The sequence below is a fragment of the Mus caroli genome, unplaced genomic scaffold, assembly GCF_978045245.1.
Source record: "Mus caroli unplaced genomic scaffold, Mus_caroli_1 scaffold_15, whole genome shotgun sequence".
In the NCBI taxonomy this organism is placed as follows: domain Eukaryota; kingdom Metazoa; phylum Chordata; class Mammalia; order Rodentia; family Muridae; genus Mus; species Mus caroli.
This window is the reverse complement of record NW_028227270.1, coordinates 85097978-85125902: the sequence shown is the minus strand read 5'-3', so window position 1 is coordinate 85125902 and position 27925 is coordinate 85097978. Positions and strand designations below refer to the sequence as shown.

General features: G+C 41.3%; 1 protein-coding gene across 1 annotated transcript in view; it reads right to left on the bottom strand.

Moving 5' to 3' along the window:
- The window catches only part of Lyrm4 (LYR motif containing 4), a 123313-nt gene that overhangs the window by 77357 nt on the left and 18031 nt on the right, over positions 1 to 27925 (bottom strand). The window contains exon 2 of the mRNA XM_021180055.3: positions 22645 to 22765. Within this exon, the coding sequence (XP_021035714.1) occupies positions 22645 to 22765 (121 nt within the window). The remainder of the gene's footprint in view (positions 1 to 22644; positions 22766 to 27925) is intronic.

Below are 27925 nucleotides of genomic sequence, written 5' to 3'. Positions count from 1 at the left end.
CAGGATTACAAGAGAGGCTGCAGAATCAATTACCAATAGAACATATTTCATGCCTTCTCTTTAGAAATGACACCTTTAATCCCAGCACTTGGGAGGCAGAGACAGGTGGATTTCTGAGTTCGAGGCCAGCCTGGTCCAGAGAGTGAGTTTCAGCACAGCCTGGGCTATTCAGAGAAACCCTGTCTCAAACAAAACAAAACAAAACAAAACAAAACAAAACAAAACAAAACAAAAGAACCAGAAATGACAATCTGACAGATGCCAATTATAAATACTTCTTACCAACAGAGTGGAAAAGCCCCTATCAGCCTCATAACTAGTTAATTAGAATTACATCTAAGAAAGCTTGATAGTCAGTGTGGTCTTGGGAAAATTTCAGATTCTAACCTTGCAAAGCAAAGGCTTGGAAACTGAATGTCCAGTAAGGTATGCAAAATATCATCTCTCTGTACATGAGTAGCTGTTCCTGAGGCAAGTGCGGGACTTATTCTTTATAAGGTGCTGAATTAAAAGTGACCTCAACGACTTAAAAGGACATGTTTATCACACAGTCTAGTCCTTTTAATGATATCTCTTTATCCTACAAAAGCTATCAAGGACATACACACATACACAAAGATATTTATGGCAATATTATAATTAGACCCCTCCCCCCTAAAACCCAGTAAATAGTCAACATTTTGGGGACAGAGTAAACAAATCATGGGAAGCTAAAAATGAAATACTGGAAACCATTAAAAAAACATGAGTCAAAAGTAACTTGAGTCGTATGAGAAATGTTCACCTTATGTTGTGATAAAAATAGCTTTAATAAACCCAGCATGTAAGTTATCTTCTCACAGGGTTACAACAGAGGAGCAGATCTCTTTCTGTTCACTCCAATGCTGCAAGCAGGTTTTGGGGTATCTGAGGCAACTCAGGGAAGTAGAGTCCTGACACAGTAGAACCGTCAGGCCTCTGTGAAGGAAACAGGGAAGCAGTAACTCCAACGTCAGGCTTCAGTATGGGCCAGATCATGAGTGTGTCCAACCACAAATGGGGAGTGAAACCGACTAAGAAATGCAACTGATTGTACGCTAGGATTTACTCTTGCTAAACGTCTCACTGTGCTATACCAAAATTGATGATAAGAGAATGAGAAAAGCCCCCATTTTGTGGTTACTGATATAAAACCTGACTCTGACATGATATATTAATGGGCCTGAAAACCCCTGGATGGAAAGCTGTGGGGTTTTACTTATTAGAAAAGAAATAGATTGTTAATTACAGAGAGAAACAGGATTTTTACAATGGGAATATCTGGCTAAGTCCACTCTAACAAATGACCAAACTAAGTATGAAACATAGCACAAAGGACATTATATGTTTCCTGAAATAAACAATGGAAAAAATTAACCGGATTACCCACACAGTTTTCTTGACAAGGGTATAATTCTGAGTATGTCACTAGATAATAACCTGACAAAGTCAGAAGGGAGGACATTCTGGGCTAAACATGCTAATGTCATGAATGTTAAAAAAAAACTGCACAAAAATTCCATGTTAAAGACTAAGGAGACATGACTGCAAAGTGCAATGATCAATTCTTGCATGGACTCTCCATTAAAAGCAAACGTTGCCCCTCATGTCCTCAACAGCATCACGGATGGATCTTTCTGCTACCTAGGTGTCCTCTTGAATTTGGTTAATTTGTCTTAAAGGATCACACATCTACTCAGGTGGTCCTGATTTCAACCCCCATCCTATAAAGTCACAGACTCTGGGCGAGCCATTAAGTACACAGGGCCTGCTTAGTCTCAGTCCAGCCCCGCCCCTCAACCCCCATGGCGCTCCCAGGTTCTTCCCTCTGCCAGAGTCTCTCTCAGCGGGGTACATTTGCACTCATCAGGGCAAGATTTTAAACTCTGTAGAATGGACTGTGCTGTTCTGGAATAAGTACTTAAGTAGGCACAACTGGCTCTTTAATTTATGGCCCTTTGGCACCATGGGCTCAATTTTCCTTCTTGCTGCAGCTCCTCCTTTTGCATACAAAATATTCCTCAGAAAACAACTTACAACACATCAAATATTGGCAGGAATCTAAAGCCGTAATTTCTGAAGTTATCTGTACATATGATTTATTGTAGACGTTTCACTGTTATAACCTGGTAATTAGGAAATATTGATAAAATGCAAACATATTATTGATGTCAATTATAGAAGCACAAGATTGACGAGCTTCCCAAATTGCTCGGACAGCAGCAGTTTTAGAGTAATGCCCATCAATACACATCTAGTCACCACCAATACAGAGCAATTAGGCTGCCAGGAAACAATGCTCTCACATTAAAAATGAGAATATTCAAACAGATGAGCAGGGAGCCAAGAGGAAGCGCTATCAGAACTTCAATTGAAGACCTACTTAGTAAAAGCCAGCACATACTAGGGATTCAGGATAAGGCAGACAAAGAAATTATTTGAGTGAAGAGAACCAAAGATGAAGTCTCAAAGAGGAGACACAGTCAATGTTATTAGAGTTAATCAGAAGAAGAGGATTCAAAATCTAGTTGGATTAACAATAAGGAAGCCTATGCTTTCATGGTAGCAGCTGAATCTGTATAGGGAAGCAGCTAGCTTCCAAAAATCTTAAGATACATATCAACTGACACCCACTGTGTTGAAGACCTCCATGGAGAACTATAAAAGGCATACAGTCTGTCCACCTGGGACGAACACTCTCCTTTATCCACACACTAGGGAAGGACCACAAGAAAGAGTGAAAATCAGGAGTCTCATCTAGAGCTGTGGAATGAATCATCCTGCGCATGGGATGCCCCAATCATTCCAATCACAGTCTCTCTTCTCAGCACTGTAAAGCTGAGGGGCTTTTTATTACAGAGTGGAGTTTATAGATAGCAAGAAAGTCAGGCCCCAGGTTTATATTGTACCCTGTCTAATCGCAGCCTTCCTTAGATGCTTCAAAGTTGGCTTTCTAATTCAAATCTGTATGTTTGTGTAATAAAGGTATACATTATTCTGTATATCATGGCAACTCATGTGCAGGTGGAAGACTACAAAATAAACTATAGGCACGAATGAATGCTTAAGAGAGTGGATATTAGCCCAGAAACTTAGAATACCCAAGATATAAGATACAATTTGTGAAACACATGAAACTTAAGAAAGACAACCAAAGTGTGGACACTATGCCCCGTCTTAGAATTGGGAACAAAACATCCATGGAAGGAGTTACAGAGACAAAGTTTGGAGCTGAGACGAAAAGATGGACCATGTAGAGACTGCCATATCTGGGGATCCACCCCATAATCAGCCTCTAAACGCTGACACCATTGCATACATTAGCAAGATTTTGCTGAAAGGACCCTGATATAGCTGTCTCTTGTGAGACTATGCCAGGGCCTAGCAAACATAGAAGTGGATGCTCAGAGTCAGCTATTGGATGGATCACAGGGTCTCCAATGGAGGAGCTAGAGAAAGTACCCAAGGAGCTAAAGGGATCTGCAACCCTATAGGTGGAACAACAATATGAACTAACCAGTACCCCCTGGAGCTTGTGTCTCTAGCTGCATATGTAGCAGAAGATGACCTAGTCGGAAAGAGAGGTTCATTGGTTGTGCAAACTTTATATGTCTCAGTACAGGGGAACGCCAGGGCCAAGAAGTGGGAGTGGGTGGGTAAGGGAGTGGAGGGGGGAGGGTATGGGGGACTTTTGGGATAGCACTGGAAATGTAAATGAAGAAAATACCTAATTAAAAAAAAAAGAGGGGCTGGTGAGATGGCTCAGTGGGTAAGAACACCTGACTGCTCTTCCGAAGGTCTAGAGTTCAAATCCCAGCAACCACATGGTGGCTCACAACCATCCGTAACGAGATCTGGCGCCCTCTTCTGGAGTGTCTGAAGACAGCTACAGTGTACTCACATATAATAAATAAATAAATCTTAAAAAAAAAAAAAGGGAAAATGTGGCAAAACTGGAATCCATATATACTGCTGATGGTAATACACAGTTGTGTGGAACTCTAGGGAATGTGGTGGTCCCTCACAGAGTAAAAGCCTGACTATTCCACTCCTAGGTATTTTCTGAGAAGAATGAATGTATATGGTCTGAAATATCTTTTCAGAAACTTGTATGAGCTGTTTAAAAGGGAAAAAAGGAAACAACAAAATATTCACCAACAACTTAGGAGTGAATAAGTTTACAGTGAGTACAATCTAGCAACAAAGCGGAATGAAGTACTGAGACATGGTACAGCATGGATTGATCCTGAAAATGTATTATGTGAAAGGTTAGTCCAGGCACAAACTCCAGGCAATGTCCTCCTGCTCTGCTCTGCTATCCTTCCTCTCCCTCCTCCTCTTCTTCTTTGTCAACTTGACACAAGTTAGAGTTATCTGTGAAGCAGAACCTCAACCAAGGAAAGTCTACATTAGACTGCCCATAGGAAAATTTGTAGGACAGTTTCTTAAGCAATGGTTGATACTCAAGGGCCCAGATCACTAAGGGCTGTGCCATCCTTGTGCAGGTGGTCCTGTGGTATGTAAAACAGCAGGATGAGAAAGCCAGAAAACAGCACTTCTCCATGGTCTGTGTCAGCTCCCTCCTCCAGTTCCTTCCCTGACTCCCTTAGATAATGGACGTGGAACTGAAACCTGAAATAAATCCTTTATTCCACAAGTTGTTATTGGTCATGGTCTTTTGCTGCTGCCCAGCACTTCAGCAAGGTCCAGGTCCTGAGAAAGGGAAGGGGTGTTGGTGTACATTCAAGCAAGTGGCCCTGAATAGCTCAAGCTGTCTTTATTTATACCATCATAATCCTGCTCAGCTGATCAGTGGTATTATTGGTTATTTTATTTAAAGAAATCATAGCATCAGCTTCATGAGCCCCATCATTACAAAAGCCCCTAAAAGTTTCCCTCTCCCCTCCACCTCTTTTTTTAAATTTAATTTTACTTGTAATTCATTTTTTACACTCCATATTCCATTTCCCGCCCCTCCCCATCCACCATCTGACTGCTCCCCATCCCACCCCATCTCCACGTGGATGCCCCCGTCCCCCATCACCCCTGACCTCTAACTCGCTGGGGCCTCCAGTCTCTTGAGGGTTAGGTGCTTCATCTCTGAATGAACATAGCAATTTTATTTTTCCCCACTCATCAAATAGCACCCTCTGTCATAAAACTTTTTTCTTATTTCAGACAGAGATGTGCTCATGGTATAAAGCAACCTTTCCTGATCTGCACCCATCATTCCTGATTAAATTTCTATTCATCAGATACAACGTCCCCATTTTTTAATTCTCTCTTGATCAGACATATCTTCCTCAGAACAGTGATGCAAGCAGTACTCACTGTTCTCCACAACTGTGACAGGCTTACTCAGTGTGACTGTAGTTGTTTCTCTAGGGACATGACTACGTGTCCACAAATACTCAAGACTAATAGTTACTCTGGAGGATCAATAGAGGCAGAGAGGAGAGAAAGGTTTTACCCTTTGACAAAAGTATTGAGAAAACATAGACTCATCCCCAGCGCTTTCAGCCTGTGTGATGCTGACTTTGCCTGTGACCATTCTTGGACCTTCAGTCCCCAGGCAGCCATTACTGGACAAGCTGGACCACAACCTCTAAGTCACCCTAATAATCCCCTTTCCATACATGCCCACTCTGTGAGTTCTGTTAACTAAAGAACCCTGGTTAATAAGGATCTTCAGACTGAAACAGTCAAGGAGATTGGCATGAACATGCTAGACTTTGCATAGTCAATCGGTATGAACATGCTAGACTTCATACAGTCAATTAGCATGAACCTGCTAGTCTTCATGTGGTCCAGTTGAGAAAAATCAGACTAGGGAATTCTCAAGTAATTTTTCTGTACTGTACTAGTTGAGCCTAGACATATTCCTTGAAGTGCTAGGACACTTGGCCCAATGCATGAGTGTCTGTCACAGCACTGGATCCCACACAACCACTGCCTTGCTCTGTTTTTACAGGTCTCTTTTCTGCTCCAAGGAGTTCAGACATCTGGTGTTGTGAACAAAGCATGCCACCGATAGTTGTAGGTAGTTTTGAAATAGACTAGAGGGTGGAACACACTCCTAATACCAATCTTGAATAAATAGACAAGCATTTTTTTCCCTGGTATAGAGCTAACATTTATTTTCTTTTTTTTCTACATACTCTATCTGAATGAAGAGCACTCGTGCATCTCTCTTCATTTCACCTTCACTTAGAATCTGACTTGAAAAGTGATTCTCACGAAGATACTGTGAATACTCTCTTACCAGGGTTTATATGGCAGTCCATTCTCAGAGGTGCAGGATGGAAAACCCTACATTTTGTACGTAGAAAAGAATACTTTCCCAAATTACTTAAACTTTTCCCTGGGGCGAGTGCTCCATTCTTGAAGACCTGCTACTTTTCTGACAATAAATTTCCTCTGCTTGGCTGTTAATGCTGTCTTGTGGGCTGGCAAGACTAAGCATATAAAGGTGCCTACTAGCTGCTGGAAAGCCTAAATTAGATCCCAAGTACCACATGATGCCTCTCTCAAATTGTCCTCTGATTTCCCCATGTGTGCTGTGGTACAGAAAGATTCAAAATGAATGAATGAATAAGTAATAAAAAAGAACACTATTTTTCAATATCACCCTCAATTCCAAATAATATCATAAGAACTATGTACTATAGCCTACTGAGCAAAATCACAGGGAAGTTTTAGTTTCAATGGACTTATCTGTAAACTCTAAACTTAAACAGCTCCCCAATCAGTATAAAAGTGTAAGAGGGTAAAGCAACCCTGGAATCCAGGTTTAGTTTGGAGATTTAGAGCCCAGGGATGTTATCACATCAAAGCAATCTGCTCCTCGTCTAATTCTCTGGAAAGCAGGGTTGACAAGATGACTCAGGCAGACAAGGGTTCTTCTAGGCTTTATATGAGACACTGGTTTCCCATCAGGACTGTACTCCGCAACCTCCACGAGAGCTTCAGAAATGCTGGCACTATAGTCTCACTCTCAGCGATTCAAATGCAACTGCTCTAGCATGACTGAGTTTGGGGGACTTGCTAAAGTATCACAGATGACTCTATTGTCAAGGCTGGTTACTATCTGTGCAAGGTGTCCTGTTTTTGAAGCTCTCATTAAAGACCAGATAGCCTTTGCCTTCTCACTAAGACAGCATAAAATAGAAAGTTAAAGTAAATGCCAAGTATCTTGCAACATATTAAAGCAAAACATTTTGGGGTTAAGATTAATTTTTTTCTTCTTTTCTTGGGAGAACTGTACAAGGGTTGTTTAGAGATTGTGGATTTTCCCTCTTCCTTTTCTTTTTTTGCCCAATACCATAAAGTGATTTGAAAGCATCTAGAAGAGGAGGCACTTATATAGAATGTGCTAGTCTTCTATGTTAGCTTCTTGCTTCCATCATGGAAAAATAGGGGTATGCAGATGGCCAAACCCCAGACATGCATGCTTTAACAGGTCCTGGGAGTACAAGTGCATGGTACATAACCAAGCTCTTTCCTGTTTGGATTCTCCAGGACTTGGAACAGGTTTAAGTCTTGAATTGCTATCAACAGGAATTTGAGTCGAATCACCCACCTACGTAACCAATTCTTAGTCTAGTGTGTTCTATCCTACTAAGTAGAAGCACACATTTTTAGCTAAGTTTTTTCAACCTCTAAAACTTGAACAGAGTCTGAATCACTATAAAAGTAACAAGATAAAAAAGCCCCCCCCCCCCCAAAAAAAAAACAGCACTGGAACAAAGATGTAGTTTGGAGATCAAAGGTTTTAGAGGGTTGTCACATGATCAAGATGAGCTGGCCATTGCTCAGTTCTCAGGAAGTAGGACTGGAATTTACTTTCCATGGGTCACTTCACTGGTCAGATGTGATCCTCTTAGTAGTCTTTTATTCAGCTCTTGTTTACCTCATTAGCCTGCTGGCTGCTCTAGAAGGATCGTCTTTCTGGCACTATTGGTAGTGAACTTTTGAGCACCCCAAAGGCTTGAAGTGGGTGCTTTTCAATTCTCTGTGTCCTCTGAAGGATCAAGGGCATACAGAAGGAAGAAGGGGGCTCTGGGTGCCTATATCATTGCCTGACTCTTGGTGTTAACAGCTTATTTTCCCAAGGTTATAGAACTGTATTAGATCCTATGTTTTTATAAAGTTCTATTAAAATGCAATTAAAAGCTCTGACGTGTACATTAGTGGTTGAGAGTTTGCCCAACCTGGACAGTTCCAACATAGCACAGCACAGTACAGACAGAGCCCTTGCAGCAACTGAAGGATCCTGCTTTGAGGCACTATGTATTACCAGTATGGTGATAGAAGCCTCAGTTTAAACCTTGGTATTGACCTTTACTGATATGTAGCCTACAGCTCTTCCTCTCTGAGATATTTTCCAAACCTGTTTGCTTACCTGTAAAAGGTGGGGATCTACAGGAAGGGTCACTATAATGTAAAATGTCTGTGAGACTGGCATTCTTGGGAGAGATAAGCCCTCATCTTTGTCACTGAATGGCCATAATCAGAATTCAATTTTAAGGGCTTTTCCTTTATTTTCTTGGTAAATTTGATTTAAACAACAACAACAGCAGCAGCAGCAGCAACAACAACAACAATAAAACAAATCTGTGCAGACAAAGCACCTAGCAAGAACATTACTTTGTGTATCTTCCTGCATTTTCAGACATGTATGAATTCACAAAACAGTGTCCTCCCCTAGGTAATAGTGAGCAAATTACAATGTGCTGACCTGTGTGTTTATACTGTCTGTACCCCATGGAGCTGAGCGGAGAGCAAGGCTCAGTAAGTAGTACTTGGTTCTTGGACTTGCCTTTGAGACTCTACCCATCACAGGCAGACTGACCTCACTGTTTCCGATCTCTTCATGTACAAACAGGAAGAATGAGAGCTTTATATGCTTCCCCAGAAGCTGCCCAAGGAAGGCGTGGCTACTGAAGGGCCATGCTAAAAGACCCAGGAAACTGTCTTTTTCATTCTTTGCAAGTAGCATTAGCTACCTTACTCTCCTAGTTTCTTCCCAAATTTCTGAGGAAAGCACAGATTTGTGCAGCCAGCTTCCTGTTACTGTAATATCTGAGAGAACTTAAACTAGGAAAAGGTTTACTTGGGCTCAGTTTTGGAGGCTTCGGTCTGTGGTTGGTTGTCTGTGACACTGTAGCCTGAGGTGCAGTAAGGATGGTGGGAATACAGGTGCAGCAAAGGAACTCAGGGGCTGGGCAGTGAACAAGAAAGGAAGGGACTGGATCCCACAGTCTGCATGAGGGCACAAAACTCCAATCAATGACCAAACCTCTCCCCATGGACCCTCCATCGTATAGGTTTCATTGCATCCCCAAAGTACAGTTGGAGACCAAGGTTTTCACAGAGAGGATTATGGGGGAATAATCAAGATCTAAACTGCAGCTAATTGTTCTAAGTTTATACATATACCATGGCTGCCAACTACAAAGAGAAAATATTATGACTTTTCATTATTGTTTTAAGGTATGGGCAAATATTAGCCTAAGATTTTTTTGCTTTACTGATAACTTCTTCCTCAAAATTATTGGTTGATACTGAGCTTTTAAGAAATGCAAATATATCTAGATCACTCCTTTAAAGGCATAGAAGGAAATTTCTATGGCAGTATTAGTGTGTAGGGTACTATACTAGGTATAAAGGCAGCCACAACAAACAAAGCCATGTAATACTGGTAAGCCAAGATTTTATTGAATTTTTCTTTCTTCTTTCTCTTTCTTTTCTTTCCTTTCCTTTCTTTTTCTTTCTTTCCTTTCCTTTCCCTTCCTTTCTCCCTCTCTCCCTCCCTCCCTTCCATTTTTCCTGCCCCCCCTGCATTGGATCCAAGGCCTCACATGCCATACAATTATACTAGCAACTGAGGTGCATCCCTAGCTCTAAGAAATCAAAGAAACACACAAGCACTCCCTGTTACTTGTCTATTTCTATGTAATCATGTATTTTAATAAAAGCCTGTCATTTACCTGCCAGAGGAAGAATGTTTCTTGACCCAGACAGAGGGTACATGCATGTATTCCTCTGAGCAATGGGAAGGGCGAGATAGGAGGATCATGATTTGTGGCCAGGTTACATAGTAAGATCCTGTCTCAGAAAACAAATTATACAAACCAACATACATGATGCTCAGATACCACTAGTTTCATCTGTCTTCTGTATCCAAGGGTTCTACACATGTGGATTCAGTCATCTGTACTGAATGACTTGTCATATTCCCTAAAAATAAAGTCCAGTAACTATTAATACAGCATTTAAATTATACTAGGTATTATAGGTCATCTAGGGATAATTAGGAAAAGATATATATGGGTTATATTAAAATATTACATCATTTCTATTTTAAATGTGAGAATCAACAGGTCATGGTGTCCAGGTGATGAGGATGCTAGAGCAGCCCTTTGCAGATTCCAGGATACTGTACTCTGGCAACTTACCCCTAGAGACATGCCCTGATGCCCTGGAACAAACTCTGAGATGAGCATTTCAGGAATGGAAGCTGAGTTTCATAAAAGGCTTAGTAAGATATACCTTGTTGATCATGTAAGTCTTAGACTATAGACAGTGGAATGACTATTTATTTCCATTTGTCTTGCTGTCTGGAGCAGCTGGTTGCTGGGACCATTATTGACTGTCCCATTGCTCTACCTCCTAAACTTGAGAGCACCTTTGTTCAAATAAGGTACTGTCTGTATTAACCTCTAAAACGCGTTTGCCCTACTCCCTGCTGATGTATTTTGTTGCTTAGCAGTCTGCATTGTGATAAGGACATTAACATAAGCTAGATTATGTGGAGTGAATTTCTTCCTGTTCCTTGTGAGTTTCATCATTGGACATGCTTTTATCTACATGTAATAAATATTTCACAGTAAGGCTGTTATCTGGAATTTGGTCTTCACAGCTCCACTTAAAACACTGAAAAGTAGTGAGATGAGACTAAAAGTAGTGAGTGTGGTAGGATACAACTGCACAGTGGAACTGCCTAGAAGACAGGCCACAGATACTCCCTTGCTGCACACTTAGAAATCTGAAATAGATTTGGGAACATCTCTACAGAGACTGACTTCAGCACAAGGTTTTGAAAGACATGTAGACACGATCTGTGCGAGATGAAGCTGCCACAGGCTGAGCAGTCAGTCACTCAGTGTCCCCTGAATCTTTGCAATGTGGGAACACTTATGCCTGTTTATGCTATAGGGAAGTGAGTCTCCCAGAAGGTCATTCATCTGAATTCATAAGGCCTGGAAGTGACGACTAGGACTAGAAATCATTCCTACCCAAGTCTTCTGGGTTGCACAAGGTAGAGCACTTAGGAAAGTATGGCATACTTAATGTGGAGTGGGGACGGAGGTGGGGGGAACAGATTCGGTTTCTAGAAGACTCCCTTTTTGTAAAATAGAAGGTCATTTCTTCAGCCAGAGTGGGATTAAAGATGAGTGCGGGTTAGTTATAGTGGCATTATTCATTAGTCAATGGCTTTGCTATTTCCAGAAGATGTTGGTACATATTTTAACCTATAACCATAGAAGTACCACCTGGTACACAGGGCAACCATTTTTGCAAATTAGAAGTCTTGTTGTCAGAAAGGCTGACTCTTCAGCTCATAGAGCCCATCAACGCCTGAACCAGAACCAGAACCAGCCCTGAGTTCTCGATTGAACATTCCTCTTGTATTAAGTGTTTATGGAATACTTAGAGAAACTATGGGCACACAGAGCAATACTGTGAATAAGAAAACAAACCTGTCTCCATGGAAGCTTGAAGTTCAGGGTAAGATGACTAAGAAAATGCCACAACAAAGCATGCTATAAATGTTAGAGTGTGAAGTAACATCTGGAAACTTTGCTAGTTCAGAGGAGTCCAAAATCTCACCATGAAAGAAAGGCAAAGAAATAGCACTGGGGGTCTCCTTCAGGGCTTTCTGGGAAATCCCTATGTGCTGCTAGAGCTACATACGTGTTACACATGAATTGTGGGGATGTAATAATGCACGATCATTGGCTTGTCGGAAAAATCAAAATGGACTGAGCTTCCAGGAAGAAAAGTACTTTAGTATTAGGAAAAATGTGGGTAGCCACTCAGACAGCTATAAACTGCAGATACAGCTCATGATTATTTAAAAATAAACAAAAGCAAGCCCCGTTCTGTTTGGCTCTGTTGGCAGGCCATGTTAGAGTAAAGAGGGACTTTGCTTTTGCTTTCCCTACGCCCGTCACTGTAGTGGCTCTTCTAACCCCAGGACAGGAACGCGCACTAGGAAGGAGCCAAAGGTCTTTCTCCATGAGGCCTTTGCTTCAGCTGACGGTGAGGAGCCCACAGTACATAACCAGACAGTACCTACCCCAGCACACAATGCCATCGTGTATGTTCCACTGAGGACACTGGACAGTCAGTAATGGTGGTAGCCAGTGACAGAGTCTGTCTTCACTCAAACCCAGCATTCACCATTCACAGGATGTTTGGGGGAATTTAACAAGTATCATCATTTATTTTTAGTGTCAGAAAATATCAACTATAAAGAGATGTGAAGTCTATGGAGCAGCTTCTTTGTGTGGGAGGGCTGGCTCCTAGGTTAGGGTAGGTCAGAGTTCTCCTGGGTCAGTCTGCGAGTGAGTACTTTCAGAGCTGTTATGGTTGGTCTATGTCTATGCAAGCAATTCTTCAATGTCCTTGACACAGCTGCTCAATTTAGATTGTATATAAACCCATGATTTATATAAAAAAATACTGTTTTTCAAGAACTAAGTGTCTAATTCCTTACTTTTTATAGGGTAGGTCTAACTGGAATAAAGGAAAATACTTAAATGCATATTTATTTCCATAGTAATATAACTTGACACAGTGAAGATCACTATGGCATGTTAGAGATTTGGAGCGAGTCTACAGTTTGTGATTGACTAATCCTTGAGATGATGCTCTTCCTTAGCTTGTGACTCAGAGCCTGGGATTTCAAAAACATGTCCAGTGTAGAACTATATTAACTTCAATCAATAGCGCTAGGGTACAGAACAGTGGTAGAGCAGATGTCTCAAATGTGTGAAGTCCTGAGTTCCATGCCCAGCACTGCACGAGGAAAGGTGATGATTTATTCCTTTGCCTTCAGCAAAAAACCTTGACAGTAAATACACTTGGATGAGATGGAATACAATGAGCAAGGAGGGAGGGAGAGCTACTGGCTAAGTGCTTCCACTGAGGCGTATCTTGCTCAAACATGGTTCTTTTCTTACATCACTCCTATTACAGCTCAGGGAAAGCAAAATCAAGAGAACTCAAATGGTGATTGAGAATGAGATGGATAATTTACCTTTCAAATGTTACCTAGGAAACTACACTTCATAGATACACAGGTAAAACCCATCTGACCCAACAGAAATTCCACCTGGGTTAGTAAGTGCTCAGGAATTGAGTGTGCCTTGCACTAAAACAGAGGTCATCATCTCCCCACAGAGGATACCAGAGAGAAACATAAATCAACACAAGCAAGAGGGAAGACCTCCTTTGCCCTTCCTAAAAGATGCAACATTGTCCCTTTGTCCCCATGCTTCGTAACATGGCTGGCTTCAGCTTTGGTTTTGTGAAAGGACAAGTGAGGGCCGCATGAACTTCCCAGTGAAGTCAGCCATCGCTTGTCAGGAAAAGCGCAGTTGGGGCTGCAACCTCAGATCCATGTGGACATTCTGGCAAACACTTTAAATATGCAGTTGAACTGTAACATGTTTAGAATGTGGTTCTCACATTTTTTGAAGGTATTTTTTAAAGAAAGGACATTGGAGCCTGGCCTATAGAAATCAAACTGTCTGTAAGCTACAGGGGATAACTGCTACCTTCCAATACAATCTAAATGAACATGTGGAAAAGGAAATATCCACATACCAACTCTCATATTCATTTGGCCTTTTTGTCTTTTACAGGACCACACAAAGTATGACTCTTCCTGAGAGCTGGCTTAAAAGTGAGAATGGTGTGGATGTGTGGGCCCCTTTCTCCTTTGCTCTCTTCTATGTCTGTCTCTTAAAAACCCTAACACACTAAAGAAACTAACACAATGTATCCCAAGAGCTCTGGGTGGTCTCTGTGCATAGAGTGGCACAGGAGTCACCCCAGACACATGCCATCATCACCACCTTCTTTTTTCAACATGGCCCTGATGCTTTATGGACACAGTACAGTGGTAGACAAACAACTTGCCCACCTGACTCTGCTCAAAGTCTTGCCTATGAGTTTACAATATTCACCACCGCTTAAAGGCAGTTCACAGAACACCAGGAACCATGGCTCTGGTGACTACATGGGGGTTGAGGGGACAAATGGATAGACACTATTATAAAAAAATTCCCTAGTGAAATTCCTGTCAAGTCTAGACAAAGCACCAGCGCATTCATCCATACAGAGTACGCTCTGTATAGAACATCGTAAAGTACTACCAGAAGAAAGCAGGCTTCTTCTGGACAGAAAAGGTAACCTTGTTTTATGCACATCCATTTTGCAGGAATCTAGCATACAGGCAGCCTGCAAGCAGATAAGAAGCAGCATTCCTGTTCTTTACAGGATGCTGACTGCAAAGACGGTTGCCTCAGACTTCAGGGTTAACTGGAAACTCCTACAGAAAGCAGGGAGGCAGGAAATTCTTCTAAATTCTCACTGAAGAGATCTTTTTATAGCTTCAGAGCAGCTATAGATTGAACAAACAGGAGAAAAAATAATGTATATAGGCCTAGCTATAAAACTAAACTGCCCTTCTCTTTGGTCTATCTTAAACTTCAACAGGGGACTGAAGAATATTTCATTCAACTGAAAAGCTGAAGAATATTTCTTTCATATCCCAAAACTCCATCTATCCAAAAGATACAGGGTTCACTTTGGGTGCAATCTAGTCACTGTATATAAATTCACATTGCGTTTGTGAGCCTTTTTATTGAAGTCCAAGACAGAGTATGGCCATCTCCTCTGCTGACTACTTTATTATCACTTTTTAAGTGAAGATCGATCCTTGGAGCTAATCTCAGTTGATCTATTTAGGCATAGGGGAAAGTATTGTCAGAAGAGGATTAAAAAAAGATTAATTTTTATTTTATGTGTATGGAGATTTTCCCTGCATTTATGTCTGCAGCAGATGCATGCCTGGTGTGCACATATGCCAGAATCGGGCACTGAATTCATTGGGGCTGAAGTTACAGATATTTTGAACATCCATGTGGGTACCAGAAAAGGATGAAACCTGGGCCTTTGCTGAGAGTAGTCAATGCTCTTAATGGCCAAGCCATTTCTAGATGTTTTAGGATAGGATTTAATCTGTTTCTGTTAGGTTAAATGAGGGAATTAAAAAGGTTTAGATCTGAGAAGAACCTCAATAAAAAAGGGCTTCTACAAGGTTCTGATCAACCCATCTCAAGTCTGTTTCCAAAGAGCTTATCAATTATGTGGTACAGAGTTGGCAGTCTATAGATATGAAAGGAAAAGACACTATCATGCGGAATTGCAAAATACACAATGCTCTGGACTGAGGTGGAAGATGTGATGATACAGCTGAGAAGGCCACTGTGGTACAGGGACAAGGAAAACTAAGATGGAACCAGTACTGCCAATCAGGAGGGGCTTAGGAAAACATCGCAATCTTTCTCTTGCCTGCAAATTATATTGTTCTTTAACTACTGTTTCATTCTCTGGCAAGAAAACAGTCTAGTTGTATTTGCTCCAGTCCTACTATGATTCTTCTCAGGAATAAAAGAAGGCTAACAGCACAGGGACTGGCAACATGAGAGAAATAATTCAGTTTCCTGGTAGCAGAAGCATTATGCCAAGACAAGAATTTGAAATTTACGATGAATAAACACTGGTGTACAACTTTGCTCATCTACAGCCTAAACTCAGCAGAATTAAGTTCTTTGTGAGTTATGACCAGTGAGAGCACAGCACAGATAAGTTTATTTGAAAATGTACCAGTAGCTTCTGCAGAGAAGGAGGGGACAGATTTTTATGAGAATCATGGGAGCTGAGAACTGGAAGCAGCTTTAGAAATTGGAGCATAATTGTTTCATTTTTCCCAACAAGCAAACTGAAGGTTCATAGATATAAATTTGCTAGTTCAAGCTTCAAATGACTTCAGCTTCCTATTCTCAAATACAAGTACATAAAGCATTTAATTTTACTCTTCCCAATTAAAATTAAATGGCTAGCTGTAATTTACTTTAGGGTGGTTTTTAATTGTGAAAAAACACCTAACATAAACTTTATCATCTTAATCATTTTCAACTATATAGTTTAACAGTGTTAACTATGTTCAGGCTTCATCAGTGAGATCTCTAAAATATTTTCATTTTCTGAAATCAAAACTGTGTACCCTTCAACATCCTCCTTTGGGCCTGTGGTACCATCATTCTGTTTCCACCTCTCTGACTGTGACCAGTAGTACCTCATATAAGCAATCCCACAGCAGCTGTGCTTTCACATCAGGCTTACGTCACTAAACAGCACAGCCTCGGGTTGTACTCATGTTTATCAGGGGCGACTCACACTCCACTGTAGGCACAGACCACATGTCTGTCTGCCAATAGATATTTGGGTTACTTGGACTTTTTGACTTTTGCAGACAGTGTAAAATTCTTCCAATGTATTACAAATATCTCTAATATAGGAACCAACTTTCCTTTAACCCACCAAAACCACAGAAAAGTTTTATGTCTTTGATCCAAATGTTCAATGGTTGGCTAAATGAGTGCATGTGAAAGATATAGGGCACACTATCTTTTCCCCGCCAGAACCTAAAACAATCCTACTTTTTTCAGAGGTGTTTTGTAGGATGAGAATTGAGGTAGATTTCACCTTCATTCTGATCACCACCTGGGGTTCTGGAGCAGACAATACAGTGTCAGACAAGGACAGAATTGTCAAGGTTAGCCACTGCTCATTTCATAGCAGCTCATTCAGATAATTTCCCTTAGAAACAGCAACAGAACAGCAAAGAAAGTAAGAACAAAAATGGTTTGAAATTTATCTACTAGTCAAAATACTCATGAATCGAGCAAATTAATTTACTTTTGGCAGTCCATAAAAATAATTAGGTTCTTACTAAGAAACACCAAAAATACTTTACCTTGTTCATATATATGCTCAGACTGAAACACCAAAAATACTTTACCTTGTTCATATATATGCTCAGACTGAAACACCAAAAATACTTTACCTTGTTCATATATATGCTCAGACTGACCAAACTCCAATCCCCTATATCTTTAACATAGCACACACTGTCAACTCTTGATGGCTTCTACAGCGGGTTCTTAACTCTTACCTGTTTGCTGTCTGAGCTGCATTGTTAAAGAAAGGAAGTTTAAGAAGAAACACTGGAGCAGAAAGTAATGACTACTGGAAAGCTGGTGCCAAGATTACTATGACAGAACTATGGCATTATCTGGAACCAGAGCATACCTACTTTATCTTATCATGCAGTTGCGTACAACAGCACTAATGTACATTTTCATACTAATACTTGGGTAATTGGAGAAACTACGGTTTTCTGGTTGCTACCTTTCTATCCAAGTACATTTTAGTAATTCCTGTCCTTGGTAAGATTACCAAATACTTTTGAAATACTTTTAGTACTAAATTCAGCAGTGTGTTGAAGCTAGTGGCCAGAAACATTTCAATGTAGAACAAATTTTTCCTACAGATCACAGACTTACCTAGTTCACTACATTATGGAAAAGGTCTGTGGGATATACTCTCTCCAACACTGCACCCTAACCAAGTTCCTGAACAAGGTGTTCTGCTATATTAGAGCCTGCAATGTGAGAGTCACTTTTCTGCAGTGAGCCCTGTTGGCATCGCACAGGTAGAAAGGAGCTTAAGCTTTCTTCCTTGAGTACCTTGGCTTTCAATAGTCGTCAGATGACTTAGTGTTAGTCGTTAGATGACTTAGTGTTGAAAGCTTTCCAGCACAGGTGCTATCAGTTAGGACTTGGCTGGAAATTCCTGAAATCATGATCATATGCATGTGTCCAAATGAACCTTATCAATACAGACCCCCTAAGCCTGGCTGGTTGCTTTCCCTGTGTTCCACTCCCTACAGTCTCTTCCTCTTTCTTGCCCACAGGTATGTGGAAATTAAGCTAGATTCAGAACAAAGGTCAGAACATTACTTCATAATACTCAGAAACCATTTCCGTTTTGAAGGCTACATGATCTTCACGAACAGCACAGGAAAGAAGGCCCAGACGTCTCGAGATGCTGGAGGTACTTCCCCAGCCAGAGCAGGACGGAGAACAGACAAGTAATAACCCACACCATGCACCATGGTGCTCACATTGTGTTTCTTTAAAAGGAAAAAAGCCAGCTAGGTCTGGGGCATACACCTTTAAATTCTAACATCTGGGAGCCTGAAGCTAGCCTGAGCTATATAGTGAGACTCTGTCTAAAAAACTAACAAAGCAAGAAATCCGAAGAGTGTGGCAAACTGCAGACTTTAATCAATGCGGATGATTAACTGATAGCAATTACAGAAGGGGTTGTGGGATTCATTTAGCAGCAAGAGACCCAAGACTGAATCTGACTGATTTTCTGCTCCTTGTCTAAGGTGGAAACACCATGGGCAATTCTTTGCTGTCCAGACAACTTGTGAGCTACTCACCCAGGCCCATCCACAGCTTTTACTGTCTGGCTCTATCTGGTCCACACCCTAAATCTCACCCAACCTTTCTGATTCCACCTGAAGAACAAGCAGGGGAGGTAGCTTTAGTGGAAACTACTCCAGAACTTGCTTTTGGCAGAGCTAATATCTACTGCTTTGGGCGAGTGTCTTTCCAGAGGCATCTTATACAGGTAGAATGGTAGTTTAACAGAAGGCAGAGAAATGCATCTGTTGGCCCTGAGATTCGATATGGTAGAGAGAACCAAGAGTCTTTTTTTTTTTTTTTTTTTTTTTTGGTTTTTTGAGACAGGGTTTCTCTATGTAGCCCTGGCTGTCCTGGAACTTTGTAGACCAGGCTGGCCTCAAACTCAGAAATACGCCTGCCTCTGCCTCCCACGTGCTGAGATTAAAGGCCTGTGCCACCACGCCTGGCTGAACCAAGAGTCTTGAGACTGATACACCAGACTGCAATTTTCAGGGAGAAAGCTGGTCCAAGAATGTCAAGGAAAAACCAAGTCCATGTGGGACCATTATTATGGATAAGAAGCAGGAGGCTGACTTGCTCACTATAAAAGAAAAGCAATTTGTTTCTTCCTGAAATGAGAATAATCCTTACAGCTCTGTGAAGGTTAAGATATACTGGTGCCACTTTGAATCCCTTGGGGTTGCCACAATGAAGATTCAATATCCTGCATATGAAGAATGTGGAGGGAGAGTGAATGGCCTGAGGAGAGGCTGAGCTAGGAAAGGAATGTTCTTATCACTCTGGGAACAGAAAGGCAAGGCTGACGTTTATTCATCTCTTTCTACTGAGCCAGGAACTAGGAATGTCCATGAACTTCTGTGTCTGCTAAAGAAGGAGGAAAGCTGAGCTCATGTCTGGCTTTTGGCCTTGGAAAAAGCATTCAGCTTTCCTGAACCTTGGGTTTTGTTCGGAGAGTTCTTTAAACACTGCAAAATCTTACTGGGCTTTCGGTGGCCTCATAGCATAGGGATGACTGAAGTGACAAGGGAAGCTGTCCTGAGAAGCTAACTAGCAGGTTACATTATATGAGGCAGGGCGATTTCATCTGGGCTACTGTCTTTAGCATCAGGGTATCTGGCAGCTGAGCTGGTGTCCATGGCTTCTGGTTCAAAGGACTGGGAGGAATTATGACTGAATTGTGTGGCTGGGTCCACCAGCTTCAGAAGAGGGGCTTGATAGGAAGGAGACTATACAACTTTGGCAGCACAGATCCTGTGCCTGAGGCAAGCTTGGGACAAACTGCACTTTTCTATTTAGTTAACAAACACTAGGAGTTAGTTCTGTGTGAGACTGTTCTTTACATGGAAGATAGGAATGGCAAATACTTCTCATGTGCTACTATCATTTCAGGGCTTTTCATATATTACCTAATCGGATGTTTACCATAACTCCACTACCCTCATTTGTATTTTCCACTAGGCACTGAGGGGTTAAGTATCCTGCTCAAGGTCATACACAGGGAGCTCAAGTTTGGATTTAGTGCAGATAGGTTCTTGTGGACAGACACAGTGACTATGACACAGGTCAGATCCTGTCCTCATGGGGCAGGACAAAACAGATAAGGCTCTGAGTACTAGCATTTTACTCATTTTAGTGCTCGGAGGAATGAGGGGCATGTAGCCACAGAGAAAAAGCATACCCTGGGAATCGGGCTGGATTCCTCTGGAAAGTGGCTGATGAAGGCTGGCTGTGCATTGGGCCCAGCAATGGAAACAGTATGGGTGAGTGTCATGAGAACAGTGAAGGGCCTCAGAGGATCTCACGAGAATTACATCCTTATTGTCAAGATGCTTTTTTGAAGCCTCTGGGGGAAAGTCAGCAGGACAGTGAGTGGATCTGATCCATGTTTTGGAAACTGATCACATTGGTGTGCGAACAGAGCCCAGGGGACCCAGTGAGGCAACTCAAATGGCCACGACAGTGGCCAGTGCAGTGGATGCTATGATAATCTAGTCTCCTCTCCTCCTTTAGGCCTTTGCTCTAAGGCCAGCTTATATGGCTTATGGCTTATGCCACCTTATAGCAAGTAGGCTCAGCTAGTACTCTACTATGGTAAACGTGGCACTTGGATTCAGAAGACATGACATGAAAGGGAAGTAAATAGGAGTAGCTGGTTGCTCAGGTATGACTTAAGTTTTTCAGTACAGTGAGAGCACTGCCTTAGTCAGGCCTGTCTGACATGGAAACACGTGGCTCTACTAGGTACCTGTGGAAACCTGACTTTGGAAGGAGGCAATGTGCATCCCTCATGAGGAAAGTGCAGTCACTGGGATGTCCTGAGGCAGGCACCACTACCTTGCTCACAGTGCATTTCTCATGATGTTCCAGCCTGTTTTCAGTGTATACTCACTGGGAAGTTGGCAGAAGGCCACAGTCTGTCTGGTCTTTTTATGTTTTGGTTTGTTTTCTCTTTGCAGTTTTGGTGATAGACTTAAAGGGCCTTGTGCACAATAGGCAAGTGTCCTATCATGAAGCCATGATCCTAACCCTGGCTTATCTTTTGAGAGTAGTTTCAGCATTTCAAACTAAGAGGCAACACAGACAGTTCAAGATGACATGAGAGATGGTGGTCCTGTTTTAAATGCAGTTTGTATTCTGATCATGCTTGCTGACCTCTACACAGAGAAACGTGCAGAAAAACTGACTTGTTTTGTGGTTATATAATGCACAGACTCAAGTTTATTTTCCTAAGTTCTGCTAGAGGATCCCATGAAATGATCCAGCCACTGGAGCCTGGAAAGTGCCATCAGCCTCGTTTTCCATGTGACTCATGTATCTGTAGCTCTCGACTATATGCAAATGTGTGGATTGGCCTTTTCCTGGTGACCTTATTAGCTTGTCAGGCCTTTAGCTGATGATCATTTGCTAGGCATGTCTCAGTGGGGCTGCATATTCTCTTACTAGGTAACTGCAGAACTCAGAGAATTCTCAGTCTTGATGCTACTCTGGAAGAGAGTGCTGCACTATGTAAGCAACAGAAACAGACTTAATCTCGACATAAAATGCAAATTTCATTTTTCATACCGTTTTCTTGTTTAACCTCTATTTTGAGATAACTGTGAAAAGAACCAGGGAAAGACTGAATGTGGTGCGATGTTGGCCATGCAGGCATCTTCTAAGGGGGAACCAACAAGGCCATTCCAGAACACAACACAACTCTGGAAATGTTCACCTGCCACACTTCACAAACAAATTTGCTACAAGAGTAAAACCAGATGAAAAAGGAAATCGAGCTATGCCAATTTGAAGAAAAGTGAAATGGGAAATTTAGGGCAGAAAGCTGATCAATAGAAGCTTACCAGCAGTCTTTGACACGTCAATAATTCAGAAGTCAGACACTAGAGTAACACATTAGCCAGGACACCATGCTGCTTGTAGGCTAGGCTCACCTTACAAAGATCCAGAAAAACAAGCCCGAGTCAGGGAGATGCAGAATGAAACCGGAAACCGCTCAGCTCCACTGTGGGCCAGCAAGTCAGCAGATGTGCTCTGTACCTTGTGCCTACCTACACACCTGTCACATGGTAACACACATGCTTATAACCCACTCTGTTCACCTTAAATTCTGATGACAGATATGAGGAAAGGAAGAATGTATTTGTGCTGATATGTGCCACAAAATGATATACAGAACATCCTAAAAACACTAGGATTAAAAGCAGTTTTCCCCCTCGGAGTTTCCCATACTGAAACCATGAACTTCAGTAAAGCCCAAGAGCTAAGTTTCCTAGAAGAAGGGCCGGGAAGTCCCAGAAAGCTGGTATTTTCCTGTAGAATGCCCTTGAATCTGGTGATACGACAGTTTGTCTTTGTATGCCTGCATCAGGAGAGAGGACAGTACCTCACCATCCTGTGGTGTAAATCACAAATACCAAAGCAGTGATGTGCAATCAAGGAGGGAACGTCAAAGCTGAAGATGAATAAGGAAAAGCAGTCTGTCACTGAACCATCTTACCTGTCTGCGGATTATTTCAAGGTCTCTTTTGGCTTTATTCACCAGGGCTTGAATTTCTACAGGGTCTTTTACATTCTTATTTTCTCGGAAGGCATCTCTTATTCTCCTGACAGCATACATTCTAATGAATTCAGAGAAAAAAGAAAAGATGTCAGCAGGTATGAGGTTCTGTTTTTAAATGAATTAAAAAATTTTTTTTCCTCTAGAATTAATGGTTGAATATTCTACAGACAACCCAGTTTGATCTTTGCTTGTCTATTCAAGGATGGCTAAGCAAGCAGATTTAGGAAAACAAGTCTATCCCAAACAAGTCACATGCAAATGGCAAACTGCTGCTGGAATGCTCCTTAGACCACTGGCTTTTTAGAGTTACACATGTCTGGTTCCCTCCATTAGCATAGATAATTGAACCTTTACTACGAAGAGACAAACCATGAATCTGGAGTACAAATGATGCATTTCATATGCATGTACAAGGACAGTGATCAGCCTTCTAACTCCTGCCCATTAGATGACAGCTGGGTAAGCAGGTCCACGGCATCTCTGGTGTACTTTTTTATGACGCACTGTCGATGTTCTTCATCGCACCAAGTATTTTAATTCTATTTTTTTCTAGACAGGGTCTTGCCATGTAGGCCAGGGTGGCCTATACCCTGTGATTCCTGCCTTGGCTTGAGGAATACTGGGATTAGAGGCATGCATCATCATTCTTTGCTTAATTCTAATATTCTTTCTATCTCCCTCCCCCCTCCACCTTTCAAGACAGGGGTTCTCTGTCCGGGCTCTGTCCTGGCACTCCCTCTGTAGACCACACTGGTCTTGAACTCAGAGAGCTATCTACTCCTGCCTTCTGAGTGCTGGCATTAAAGGTGTACACCACCACCACCATCACCACCAGGCTTAATTCTAAGATTTTAATCCACTTGCAATCTGGTTTTATAACAAGAACTGATCTCCATGTGTCACTTTTTTTTCTTGTGGCTGGAGCTCTAAACTAGGTAAAGCATGTGCCTGTCTACTGAGCTCTGCCTAGACCCTTCAACCATTGCTTTAATTCTCCATTCAGGATTCAGCAAAGCTTTGCAAGAACACTACAGCTTACAGAAGCCATCAATATCCTGATATATTTTTTTTTTATAACAGGTAAGTGGTTCAGAATACCTAAAAGAGAAAGAATGCTTCACAGAATGGAAATCAATGTAAAGTTCTCCAAAGTTTAAGAAAACCAGAGTTACTTAAAGCGCTCTACAACTCATGCCAGTTTAGCTTAAGGTCAAGTTCAGAATATTTGGCTCTACACTTTTAAAATCTCCTCAGCTTCCCAAAGCCCTTACCTAAGGAAATTTGGCTATCTATTTTAGAATTAAAGATGCCAAAGCCAGCTGGAGCGAAAGCTCAGTGGTAAAGGTGTTTGCTGCTTAAGCTGGTGATCTTAGTCTGATTTCTAGAAACTACTTCACACATGCACTGGGGAACTGGTATGCCATCTTCCCCAATATAAACATAGGCATGCACACATGCACACACAGATACACACAATGTCAAAAACCTCATTTCAATTTCCAGGCATACCTTTGACAACACCATGGTACCCTTCTATTTTATCCCCTTTGGCACAGGGTGTTACTCGCCCTAAGAGACACTTCACTGCCTCGGAACCACAAAGATGTTTTTTGCATGGGTAGTTTCTCTCCCAGTTATGTCACTCTATTTCAAATGACCAGTTTTGGAAAGGTCAACACAATCCAGATAATCCCTAACAATGTGGGCAGTTATTAACCACCAGTTATTTAAATCCTGTTTGAATCTGTCTTTTGCTTTTTCCTCTCTTTTCTCCTTTTAATGTATTTAATTCTGGTAACTAAGGGAAAACATTTATCATTAAAGACATTGTGATGATCAGCCTCTTGCTTGTATCATTATGAATATTTCAAATAAAAATGTGCAGTGCTACAATGAAAAAGCTGGCCAGCCTGTACACCATTCATGTTTACGGATGATCCTCAAAAAATCTTGCTGGAAATTAAGTATAACATTCACATGGCACATAATACCTGCACACTGTACAAAGAACTGTGTGTTAAAAGGATCCGAGCCACAATCACAGCTTCACATGCTCACATCCATGTTAGTTAGAATGCAAAGAATGACCTGACCACTTAATGTATGGCCTCTCATTTGTCATTTTTCATCAGTATTCAAAGTGTGGACTGCCTGCCTATCCAAACCCAAGTCAAGTATCCCACTGACAAAATAGCTCAACTATTTTACATGGTCTACTTGGAGTAAACTCCCAACCTTCAACTGCCATTAGTACTGGGTAGTTCAAATTGTCAACTTGCCACAAGCTCAAACCACCCAAGTAGGGGTCTTACTGAGGAATTGCCCGTATGAGGTTAGTCTGTGGGCATGTCTATGGGAGAGCGTCTTGATTAGTAACTGAGATGGGAACATCCCCAATGAAGGTGGGTGGCACCATTTCATGGGCTGTGCCCTGAACTGTTTAAAAGAGAAAAAGCTAGTTGGGTCCAAATAAGCAAAGAAGTGCGTAATTTTCTCTTTGCTCTTGACTGTGGATTTAATATGACTAGCTGCTTGAGTTCCTGCCTTGAATTCTTCTCAAGGAGAGAGTTCTTAAGTCTTCCTATTGTCTAGCTTACTGGTTTATCCTTTCATATCTTTGAGTCGGTGCCCTGTTATAAACCTTTCTGACATGACCATCTATTTACTTCTCAGGATTAACTCTCACAATTCAACAGGCCTTAATATCTACAGTGAACTAAGTGGACTACAGAGCACTAAATTTCTGTGTAAAACCCAGTCACAAGTTTTAAGTGGGTGTAGGGGTGTATGCCTTTAATACTTAGGACACTAAAGCCAAAGAAAGTTAGTGAGAAGTCTCCAAAACAAAGCAAAGGAACAGAACATGAATACTAAGTGTGAACAAACCAAATTGTTTAGGTAATTGAAGTTATAATGGAAGGGACTGTCCCAGAGTTGACTGTAAACATCTGACAAGACTTACTGGATTTTAACGACTAGTCGACAATGCTAAGATATCTACTTACCAATCTCCAACTCCAAGGTCAGAGAAGACAATAAGTTTAAAGAAGAAAGAACTCGAAGCATATGATAGTGAATGACAGATATGTGCTCCGCTATGCATATTCTAATCCTCAAAAACAGAGACTACTTCTCGCACATGACCATTCAAAAGATAACAAAGCATTAATGATCCACAGTTCAGTCCAACCGTTAGGTGTATGGTGCCTGACATGTCTTTTCTCATTCAATCCTCCCACACTGACTCAAACAGATGTGACCTAGTGTGTGGCAGTGCTGGCCTCTGAACCCAGGTGACTACATCTTAATTCTAAGTTAACCCACCCAAGGTTAACAAACTATCCAGTATTTGATAAGTGCCTGGCCTAAGCCAAGCCAAGCCGTTACTCACTTGAAAGGCATTATAAAAACGATCTCTGGCACAGAAAAGCTTGAAAAGGTCATCTTATCTGTCAACACTGTCAAGTGTTCCTACAAATAGTTCGAGTGTTGAGCCTGTCTTATAAAAAGATAAGTGGCTGAGAGCCTTAGAGAGAAAGAGCGGTTGATATAAGCACTAGAAGAAAGTGGAATAATTGAGTTTAATTGTTTCAAAAGGAAGCACTGACAACAGAAGGGTGGTAGTGCAAGGGGGTTAACTTACCATGAGAAAACACACCTTGGGGACCAAGGCAAGGCTTCTGAACTCTGGGACAACCATCAATACAACCTACTATACTTGTGTTCAAAGTTCTCTCATTCCTTCCCACTGTCCAGAGGTCACAGTCAAATGGGTTACCAAGGACTCTGGGCCACCCGGGCATCTCTCCCACTTGTTCTAGCACCTTCTCTCTCTATATAAATCATCAGACTGTGGGAAGGCACTCCTCTTCCTCAGTTCTCTCCTTGAGGTGATCTGGCTCTGCATACATTAAGTGTTCTTTTGCTGGCCCACTCATTTCTAAAGATCTAAGTCAGTTAGAAATAAATATGACAGAGGATTAATATCCTACTTGAATAAACACCACACATTAAGCCAAGCAAAACAACAAAGAGCATGGTAAATCAATGAGTAGAAGCATGGAGTAGTACTTTACAGGAGGGTACACAGAGACTAAATCAGAAGGACAGAGCTCTATGAATGGCCACCCCTAGAAAACATTCAAGAAATGCACAAAATACCACTTCTTTGGTCTTCAGCTAACAACATATTTAGAAAAAGCCAAGGATTCAAGTCACCCTGCTGTTTGGAACATGTGCTGGGACTGTAGTATAATATTGGGTAATAAAACCCCTCAGGTTTAATCTGCAAAATCCATCTTATGTGATCTATCCCATGGAAGTAATCTAGAAAAAGTTAGATGTAGAATACTCATTACAGATATCCCTTCATTACAAATAGGAAAACAAAACAAAACAAAACAAACAAAAAAACCCAAACAAACCATGTTCAACATTGGAGAAGTGGCTACATAAATTAAGACATGATACTTCTGAGATAAGTATTTTCAAAAAAGTCAGAGATCTAAAAAGTGTGATGTGAAAATTCCCCCCTTCTATTCTGGCCCCTTAGGCAACCAAGTCTTTACATACGATCAAAGGTCTTTACATGCTCAGTTTCTTAGGCAGTGTCCCAGAGATTCAAGATCCTAGAAATATTACTAACACCAGGACAACAGGTATTGTTTTCAGCAGGGTTCTAGAAATAGGGCTTCAGAGCTCACGAGAGCTGTAGGCTGGTGGTGAGAAGCAACTACAGGGCCAAAGAGCTTTCCCAGTGAAAGCAATAGATACCAAAGATAAGCTGGATAGAGCCCAGGGATGACCTATCATTATAGAAGAACAGGCAAGGGGAAAAAAAAATCTATAAAAAAGAATGGAGGAAAGAAAGGTCAGAAGGCAGGCAGGAAAGCCAGAACAACGTATACAAGACAAGGCAATCTTTCCAGAGAATGGAGGAAATGGTTTCTGGGGATTCCAACAGAAAGAGTCATTCGAGCAACACCATCACAACCTAGTAGAGAGTATCAAAAGTCCTAACTCTGGAAGCACACTCAACAACAACTAAGACTAGAAAGAAATTCACAACACAATTAAGGAAATGGTTTTAATAATAATATGTAAAATCTTTGGAATATAGCCAAAGTCATACTTACATGACAATCAATGACAAATATTTTATTAATACTAAATTCAACAAATTAAACATTTCCTTATATTCTAGAAAATAATATTTTGT